The 10,232-nt window shown below is 39.2% G+C and overlaps 1 protein-coding gene and 1 long non-coding RNA gene across 2 annotated transcripts in view; both read right to left on the bottom strand.

Moving 5' to 3' along the window:
• The window catches only part of LOC144065869 (uncharacterized), a 4,872-nt gene extending 729 nt beyond the window's left edge, over positions 1-4,143 (bottom strand). Inside the window, exons 1-2 of the mRNA XM_077589069.1 lie at positions 3,847-4,143; positions 1-2,564 (exon numbers count right to left, since the gene is read on the bottom strand). The exon at positions 1-2,564 is cut by the window's left edge and continues 729 nt beyond it. Of these exons, the coding sequence (XP_077445195.1) occupies positions 106-2,564; positions 3,847-3,958 (2,571 nt within the window). The 5' untranslated portion in view covers positions 3,959-4,143 and the 3' untranslated portion in view covers positions 1-105. The remainder of the gene's footprint in view (positions 2,565-3,846) is intronic.
• The window catches only part of LOC144065962 (uncharacterized), a 174,673-nt gene that overhangs the window by 77,087 nt on the left and 87,354 nt on the right, over positions 1-10,232 (bottom strand). The gene's annotated exons all lie outside the window — the stretch shown is intronic.

The following is a 10,232-nucleotide window of genomic DNA, read 5'->3' as shown; positions in this document are numbered from 1 at the left end:
GCTTTTCGCCACTGCGGGTTGTTAAGTCTTCTTTTCAGGTTCCCTTCTGTCAAAATGTTGGAACATTAACTGCACCTGGAAAAGGTTTTTGAATTGTGTAGCTTTTTAATTAGGCTGTTGTAGCGAATCTGTGGCCACAGACTGAGCAGGAACACATTGTTCTCCTGTGTGGGTTAATAAGTGTTCTTTTAAGCTTCTCCTTTGGGAAAATGAGTGACCACAAACTGAACACGAAAATGGTTTTTCACCATTGTGGGTTCTTGTGTGCTTTTTTAAGGTTCCCTTCTCTGTAAATCTTTTACCACAAACTGAACACGAAAATGTTTTTTCACCAGTGTGGATTCTTGTGTGCTTTTTTAAGTTTCCCTTCTCTGTAAATGTTTTACCACAAACTGAACACGAAAATGGTTTTTCACCAGTGTGGGTTCTTGTGTGGATTTTTAAGCTTCCTTTCTGTGTAAATCTTTTACCGCAAACTGAACACGAAAATGTTTTTTCACCTGTGTGTGTTCTTGCATGAATATTTAAGTGTCCCTTCTGTGTAAATCTTTGACCACAAACTGAACACGAAAATGGTTTTTCACCTGTGTGGATTTTTGTGTGTATTTTTAAGATTCCCTTCCGTGTAAATCTTTGACCACAAACTGAACACGAAAATGTATTTTCACCCGTGTGTGTTCTTGCATGACTATCTAAGTCTCCTTTCTGTGTGAATCTTTGACCACAAACTGAACACGAAAATGGTTTTTCACCCGTGTGTGTTCTTGTGTGTCTTTTTAAGTGATGCTGTAGAGAAAAGGTTTTACCGCAAACTGAACACGAAAATGGTTTTCCACCAGTGTGGGTTCTTGTGTGCCTTTTTAAGTGTCCCTTCTCTGTAAATCTTTGACCACAAACTGAACACGAAAATGGTTTTTCACCAGTGTGGGTTCTTGTGTGTATTTTTAAGCTTTCTTTCTCTTTAAATCTTTTACCACAAACTGAACACGAAAATGGTTTTTCACCAGTGTGGGTTCTTGCATGACGATTTAAGGGTCGCTTCTCTGTAAATCTTTGACCACAAACTGAACACGAAAATGGTTTTTCACCAGTGTGGGTGCTTGTGTGCGATTTTAAGTAATGCTGTTGAGAAAAGGCTTTACCACAAACTGAACACGAAAATGGTTTTTCACCCGTGTGGGTTCTTGTGTGCCTTTTTAAGTTTTGCTTGTGTGTAAATCTTTGACCACAAACTGAACACGAAAATGGTTTTTCACCAGTGTGGGTTCTTGTGTGGATTTTTAAGCTTCCTTTCTGTGTAAATCTTTTACCGCAAACTGAACACGAAAATGTTTTTTCACCTGTGTGTTTTCTTGCATGACTATTTAAGTGTTCCTTCTGTGTGAATCTTTGACCACAAAATGAACACGCAAATGGTTTTTCACCAGTGTGTGTTCTTGTGTGCGATTTTAAGTAATGCTGTTGAGAAAAGGCTTTACCGCAAACTGAACACGAAAATGGTTTTCCACCAGTGTGGGTTCTTGTGTGCCTTTTTAAGTTTTGCTTGTGTGTAAATCTTTGACCGCAAACTGAACACGAAAATGGCTTTTCACCTGTGTGTGTTCTTGCATGACTAATTAAGATTCCCTTCAGTGTGAATCTTTGACCACAAAATGAACACGAAAATGGTTTTTCACCAGTGTGTGTTCTTGTGTGGTCTTCTAAGTGGTGCTTTTGAGAAAAGGCTTTACAGCAAACTGAACACGAAAATGGTTTTTCACCAGTGTGTGTTCTTGCATGAATATTTAACTTTCCCTTGTGTGTAAATGTTTTACCACAAATTGTACATAAGGGTTTCTCCCCGGTGTGGCTCCTCATATGTGTTTTCAAAGTAGACTTTTTCCCAAAGATTTTTCCACACTGAGAGCATTTCCAGAGTTTGCCGTCCTTAAGACCTTCATTGTCATAAAGCAACTCTTCGCTTTCTGATAACGGAGCAATTAAATTGTCTGCTTGCCCTTCTGCTGAGCTGCCGTTCGGAGTCTCCGCCCCTCTGCCGGCCACGCCCAGATCATCTTCACTCTTGAAAGGCTCACCAGTTGACACAGTCACATCATCTTCCTCCTTTTTGATTTGCTGTTGAGGGAACTCTGGCTCCTCCTCTTTAAATTGGGGTAATGTTAAGGTGTGTGCAGGCTCCGCCCCTCTGCTGGTCACGCCCAGATCCTCTTCCCTCTTCAGGAATTCACCAAGTGACCAGGTGACATCATCTTCCTCCTTGATTGGAAGTCGGTCGTCTCTCATTTGTTGTTGAGGGAACTCTGGCTCCTCCTCTTTAATTTGGGGTAAGGTTAAGGTGTGTGCAGGCTCCGCCCCTCTGCTGGTCACGCCCAGATCCTCTTCTCTCTTCAGGAATTCACCAAGTGACCAGGTGACATCATCTTCCTCCTTCTTGATTGGAAGTCGCTCGACTCTCATTTGTTGTTGAGAGAACTCTGGCTCCTCCCCTTTGATTTGGGGGAGCTCGAGTTCCTTTTTAAGGCCAGCAGACTCTTTCCCATCAGGACCAAGATATTCTCTGAAACCTGCAAAGACACGAAAATAAATGATATGTTTCATAATCTGTCTATCTAACGAGAAGTCCTTTAGGTTAGACTGGGAATGTAAAGTCTTATACTTATACCGGCGGTGGTTAGACTGGGAATGTAAAGTCTTATACTTATATCGGCGGTGGTTAGGCTCGTAACATGACATTAACTTGAAATTTAACTGAAATCAACTCAAATGACTATACACACCCACACATATTCGACCACATGGAATTTCTCCAATTTGTCTCATATCTCAAGGAAAAAAAATGCTCGGAATTTAGCTCGTTTCTCAAATTTCCCGTAAATTGGGACACTCGTATGTCAATGTATTCCTGTAATATGCTGGCTGCCACAGCAAATGTTCAATTAATAAGGAATAATTAAAGCACTTGCGGGTGACCCACATTGTAATCAACAGTTTGAGGAAAACAGAGTTCACCTTCAAAATTAAAGTACAATTAAGAGCACACCTACACATTTCAATGTTTAAGAATGTTTTGTTTTATTAAACCCAAAGGATTCTTTAATCTCATCTCATTTTCTGAACCGCTTTATCCTCATCAGAGTTGGGGGGGCTGGAGCCTATCCCAGCTAACTTTGGGCCAGAGGCGGGGGGGCACCCTGAATTGTTGGCCAGCCAATCGCAGGGCACAACAAGACAGACAACCATTCACACTCACACTCATACCTAGGAGCAATTTAGAGTGTCCAATCAGCCTACCATGTCTTTAGAATGTGGGAGGAAGCCGGAGTACCCGGAGAAAACCCACACGCGTCAAAATAAAAAGGTAAAAAAATTGAAAAAAAGCCTTTCTATAAATGGTCATTTTTAAAGAAACTAATGCTTTACTATACATGGTCTTTTTTATTATTAATAAAGCCTTACTTTGCAAAGTCTATGCATGGCCTGGGGAGAACATGAAAACTCCACAAAGTTGGACTTGACCTGGATTTGAACCCAGGACCCTAGAGCTGTGAGGCCGACGCGCTAACCACTCGCTCCTCTGGGCCGCTTTTCACATTTTTAAGAACTTAAAATAAAATAAAAATCTTCAGTGTTGAGTCCTAGTAGCAAGCGGAAGACATGGGAGTTGCTTCCGCTTGAAAAATAATTTAGAAAATAAAAAACATTTTCCCCATAAAAAATCCGCGATGTAGTGAAATGCTGAGGGATTACTGTCCTTGAATTTGCAATTGCATTGCAGATATAGCACTTCTACAATTAGCATTAAGCCTTAATGGTTTAGGAAATATATAGATATAAAAATGGACCCACCTTCTAGTCTGTAAAGGACAACTTTTGCATGCATTATTTTGCAAAATGTCGAGTTTTCCTCGTGGAACGTTGCTGCTCTTTTCCCACACGTAAATTCTGATGGAGACGCCATTGATAGCTGCTAGCTAGGCTAAGCTAAGGTAGGCCGCAAAGCTTCAAAGTTCTTCGAGGACGTGAGAGACTTGTTCCTTTGATATATGCTAACAGGCTGAGCTAAAGTAGCCCGCAAAGCTTCAACGAGGTCTTGAAAATGATTTTGGCTGATATTTAAGGTCATAAAGTAGTTTATGCTAGACACGTCGGGGACCCATAGGTTAAGCTAGGTGAAGAAAACTGCGCATGCGCGGTGAAGGCGTCACTTCCTTCGATTTATAATTGTAAGAGAGTCGGAAATAGGAAATAATTAATCTTCAAATGTTCTGACGTGTGGTTTGAGCAATAATTGTTTGCGCAGGTTTTAATTAAATTGAAAATTAAATTAAACATAAATCACTTGAAGATTGCGTCTAAAAAGGAGGCGTCGCAAAACGCGCATGCGCAGAAAAAACGTCCTTGATAATGGAGCTGTTGCTGTTTCGCCGATTGGCATCACGGGAGAAGTAGTTCTTCAATGAAACGGTTTGAACTCGCAGGAATCAGTCTCTTATTTAGGTACCGCTCTCTCGTGGTCAGGAGAAAATTTGTTTAATTTTAATTTCAGTATTCGTGGACATTGTACACAATAATTAAGACACTGTCAATCACAAGTTATCGAAGAAGCGCATTTAAAGAAATCATAATAATAATAATAATCGGACATAGGCCCCTGTTGTAATTATCACAACACAAAAAGCCTACTTGTCATCACACGCAGCAACTGCGTGTGACGAAATTGATGCGTAATAGATGCATATTAGAAAATTAGCAATTTCTCAAAGGTGTCTTAAACCCAAAAGGAAAAGTTTGTTTTTTCTTTTATTTACATTATTCCCTTAATCCGGACCAACCACTAGAAAAAAAATTATGTCTTGATTTTCCCATTTTTAACGAATATTTGCAATTTTCCCTCCAATTTTGTTCTTTTTGTGTTTTAGTTCAATAAGTATTTTGTAAAATGTAAAAATAACTATATAGAAATATTTTCAACAAATGATTCTTCCCTTATAAAGAATAAAAGCTCAAATAAACATTATTTTAGATCTATGAAAAATATTTAAGGCTTTATATCCAGTTCTTTAAATCCGATTTAATCTCTCTCTCTCGCTCTCTTGCTCTCCCTCTCTCCATCTCTCCCTCCCTCACCCTCTTTGCCTCTCCCTCCCTCTCTCCCTCCCTCTCTCTCTCTCTCTCTCTCTCTCTCTCTCTATATATATATATATATATATATATATATATATATATATATATATATATATATATATATATATATATATATATATATATATATATATATATATATATAAATATATATATATATATATATATATATATATATATATATATATATATATATATATATATATATAGTTGGAATAATGGTTAATACCCTTATATCATTATTAGTAATATTTAATTAAAATTGGAAGACATCTTTCAACATAACTGCTTACAACTTGCAAGGAGAAATCACTCCCAACGCGTCTTCGTTCGCAAAAGGATTCTGACGAGCGGCATACTCTTCGGTCCATTTAGCGGCATATTACCAAAACATTCAAAGGTAATCTGATTTAAACATAGCATAAGCAAAAACAACTGTCTCAACTGTTTTGAACAATTGTATAAGCTTAACCGAATAACATCATAAAGGTTATAAAAACAACTGTCACAACAATCTGTTTTTATCGGAACACCTGCGTAAGAATTTGCACAATAAGCATAAAAAGTGACCCGAGCGGATCGTAAATCAAAACAACGGCATTAGAATTTGCACCAATAAGCATAATAATTTCTCTATAAGGTAAACAGAGCAACAGTATATTTGAACAATAATGCGAGTATTCTCGGAAGTTTGTTTCGATTTATCGCCATCTGCAGGATTCCGAGACAAAGCAGTTTAAGAGTCCTTGTAGATCATCCGTCTGGCCTGGAACTTGTTGTCCTGTTCAGTCCATAGTTATGAAGACAATTGACTGGCCCCGACAGGAAGACTGGGGGAAAGTGCACTCGGTCCAAACAGTATGGCACAATTTAAATTATAGCTTCATTACCTATTAATTCCAAATGAACAAAGAACTGAATGACAAGCCTTGCATTTTACATTTTTTATAGATCTAAAACTATGTTTATTTTAGCTTTTTTTCTTACTGAGGGAAGATGTCTTATAATCATTTAATTTCAAAAGGAAACGAAAATGTGTGGAAAACAGAAAATATTTTTATATCGTTATTTTTACATTTTACTAAATACTCATTGAACTAAAACACAAAAAGAAAAAATAAGGATGAAAAAATTGCAAATATTCGTTAAAAATGGGAAAATCAAGAAATATAATTTACATCTAGTGGTTGGTCCAGATTGAGGGAATAATGTTAATAAAAGAAAAAACAAACATTTCCTTTTGGGTTTAAGACACCTTTGAGAAATTGCAAATTTTCTCATATAATTTCTGCGCTTCTTCGATAACTTGTGATTGACAGTGTCTTAATTATTGTGTATAATGTCCACGAATACTGAAATTAAAATTAAACAAATTTTCTCCTGACCACGAGAGAGCGTTACCTAAATAAGAGACTGATTCCTGCGAGTTCAAACCGTTTCATTGAAGAACTACTTCTCCCGTGATGCCAATCGGCCAAACAGCAACAGCTCCATTCTCAAGGACGATTTTTGTCTGCGCATGCGCGTTTTGCGAAGCCTCCTTTTGAGACGCAATCTTCAAGTTATTTATGTTTAATTTAATTTTCAATTTAATTAAAACCTGCGCAAACAATTATTGCTCAAACCACACGTCAGAACATTTGAAGATTAATTATTTCCTATTTCCGACTCTCTTACATTTATAAATCGAAGGAAGTGACGCTGCCACCGCGCATGCGCAGTTTTCTTCACCTAGCTTAACCTATGGGTCCCCAACGTGTCTAGCATAAACTACTTTATGACCTTAAATATCAGCCAAAATCATTTTCAAGACCTCGTTGAAGCTTTGCGGCCTACTTTAGCTCAGCCTGTTAGCATATATCAAAGGAACAACTCTTCAAGTCGTCGAAGAACTTTGAAGCTTTGCGCCCTCTTTAACTTAGCTAGCTAGCAGCTATCAATGGCGTCTCCATCAGAATTTACGTGTGGGAAAAGAGCAGCAAAGTTCCACGAGGAAAACTCGACATTTTGCAAAATAATCCATGCAAAAGTTGTCCTTCACAGAATAGAAGGTGGGTCCATTTTTATATCTATATATTCCCTTCATCATTAAGGCTTAATGGTAATTGTAGAAATGCTTTTTTGTGCGCTGCAATTGCATATTTAGGATACAGTAATCCCTCAGCATTTCACTACATCGCAGATTTTTCTGGGGAAAATGTTTATTTTTTAAATAATTTTTCAAGCGGAAGCAACTCCCATGTCTTCCGCTTGCTACTAGGACTCAGCACTGGAGATTTTTTTAAAATTATAAATTCATAAAAATGTGAAAACCGGCCCAGAGGAGCGAGTGGTTAGCGCATCGGCCTCACAGCTCTCGGGTCCTAGGTTCAAAATCCAGGTCAAGTCCACCTGTGTGGAGTTTGCCTGTTCTTCCCAGGCCTGTGTGGGTTTCCTCCAGGTACTCCGGTTTCCTCCCACACTCCAAAGACTTGCATAGTAAGGCTTTTTTTAATAATAAAAAAGACCATGTATAGTAAAGTATCAGTTTCTTTAAAAAATGACCATTTATAGAAAGGCTTTTTTTTCCAAAAAATTTATCTTTTTATTTTGACGCGTGTGGGTTTTCTCCAGGTACGCCGGCTTCCTCCCACAAGACATGGTTGGCTGATTCGACACTAAATTGCTCCTAGGTATGAGTGTGAGTGTGAATGGTTGTCTGTCTTGTTGTGCCCTGCGACTGGCTGGCCAACAATTCAGGGTGCCCCCCCCCTCCGCCTCTGGCCCAAAGTCAGCTGGGATAGGCTCCAGCCCCCCCCCCCCCCCCCCCACGACTCTGATGAGGATAAAGCTGTTCAGAAAATGAGATCAGATTAAAGAATCCTTTGGGTTTAATAAAACAACACATTTTTATACATTGAAATGTGTTGGTGTGCTCTTAATTGTACTTTAATTTTGAAGGTGAACTCTGTTTTCCTCAAACTGTTGATTACAATGCGGGTCACCCGCGAGTGCTATAATTATTCCTTGTTAATTAAACATTTGCTGTGGCAGCCAGCATATTACCGGAAAACGTTGACATACGGGCAATGTTCCCTCTAATTTTTCGTTGGTCTGAGCAGAAAGTCAACCTCCCTGAGCGCACTGAGTACCAGTGTAAGCGACATCAACGGTACTCGGATGATTCGCCTAAAGACGTTTCGCCGACGGATGTTTGACAGACGGGCAGGTCGCCGAATGGACGTTCCGCCGAACGTTCACTCGGCCGAACGGAGGTTTCGCCGAAACGGGATTTGCGCGCTCGCCCCCGGATCGTGTGTGTACAAGTTTTTCAACCTCGGCCCGCGGGCCATATACGGCCCGTTAGGATTTTTAATCCGGACCGCCGCCGGTGTTGTCCAAATTATAGTAAAAATCAATGTTAGTCGTTAGTCTACCATCAATGGCAGCCCGGGAATAAGCACTCTTGGGCGGGCATGGCAGTCCGGGAATAGGCACTCTTGGGCGGGCAGATGTAGCAGAACCGAGCCGTAAAATGACAGCAATCGGGTCAAATCCATCCGAAAACAGCATTTAATGATTAAATACAAATACTGGAGCTCTTTGGACATTAGAACCGAGCCCAGGGAAGTGAATTCCTCGGTAAAATGTTGCGATGATGTCGCGATGGAGGCAAAATAATGTCCAAATACGTCCATTCGCCAAACGGCTCAAAATGCTCTCAAATTCGGTCAAATCCAGCTGAAAACAGCGTTTAATGATTAAATACAAATACTAGTACAGACACTCCTCAACTTACGAACGCAATTGGTTCCGAGCGATTGTTCATAAGTTGAATTTGTTTGTAAGTTGATTTAGTGCTATATTTTGTATTATAATTTATGTTTAAGGCCTATATAAGTATATTGAAGGTTTATATAAGTGCATTTGTATGTTTAAGGCTTGTATAAGTAACACGCATTGGTTTGTACTGAAAAAAAAAACATTTAATAAAATGGAGAGAATATGTACAGTACTGTAGAGAGAGATAGATTTATGTATTAGAAACTGGCCAAAAGAAGCGACCTAATGACGATTGCACAGTTTTCTTCTTTTTTTCATCATAAATGATGCAATAGCACTGTATGGCATCATTCAATTGATTTGCAAACTTTGTGCAACGTTCAATATTTGGGTCCTGCTGCTCGATCTTTCTGTTTATAAATGGTACTGAATGTGCAACGCTCACCACTTTCTGACGCGCATCAAGCTTCGTTATTATTGCCACTCGTTTCAAATGAAATGGCTTGCCTCTTCCTTCCAACTCCCTCAATAGAAGCCTTTAGCTTTTTACCAACCATATTCAATATTGGATGCATGAGATATTTAATGATACAAATGAAAAAGGTTCTTTGCACACTGGAGATACATTCACGCACTTCTTCTTCGTTGCAATGCGGAAGGTAGATGCTGGGTGAGCTAAGCTCTCACAGCGCCAGGCGTCGGTATTAGCGGCGGAAAGAAGTACTACTCCGAAAAAGACGCGAAATACAAAATTGGACTTGCGAACATTTTTGGACTTAAACGCAATTTGCAGACATGTTCGTATGTACCGTTGTTCGTAAGTTGAATGTTCGTAAGTAGGGGAGCGTCTGTAATTGTATTTAATCATTAAACTAACAAATACTAGTATTTGTATTTAATCATTAAACTAACAAATACTAGTATTTGTATTTAATCATTAAACTAACAAATACTAGTATTTGTATTTGATCATTAAACGCTGTTTGAACGAACGTTCATTCGGCGACCTGTCCGTCTGTTAAATGTCCGTTGGCGAAACGTCTTTAGGCGAATCATCCGGTCACGACATCATCATTGCGCGCTATGGGCACACCAGTATCACACCTGCCACAAGCAGGTGCATGTCAATGTTCCCTCTAATTTTTCATGTAAAACATGCTGTAAAACACGAAAAACATAAGTGGACAGAGCTACTGCCACTGCACTGGCTGCCGCTTAAACGGCGCCATCATGGGGAAAGGGGTAAAAAAAAAAAAAAAATCCGCTTTTTTTTTTTTTTTTTTTTACTGCGCGCCATATGATTGCTGCTGCGCAGAGAAGACGAGAGT

This window comes from Stigmatopora argus, chromosome 20, assembly GCF_051989625.1.
Source record: "Stigmatopora argus isolate UIUO_Sarg chromosome 20, RoL_Sarg_1.0, whole genome shotgun sequence".
Lineage (NCBI taxonomy): Eukaryota > Metazoa > Chordata > Actinopteri > Syngnathiformes > Syngnathidae > Stigmatopora > Stigmatopora argus.
This window is presented reverse-complemented; position numbering and strand designations above follow the sequence as displayed.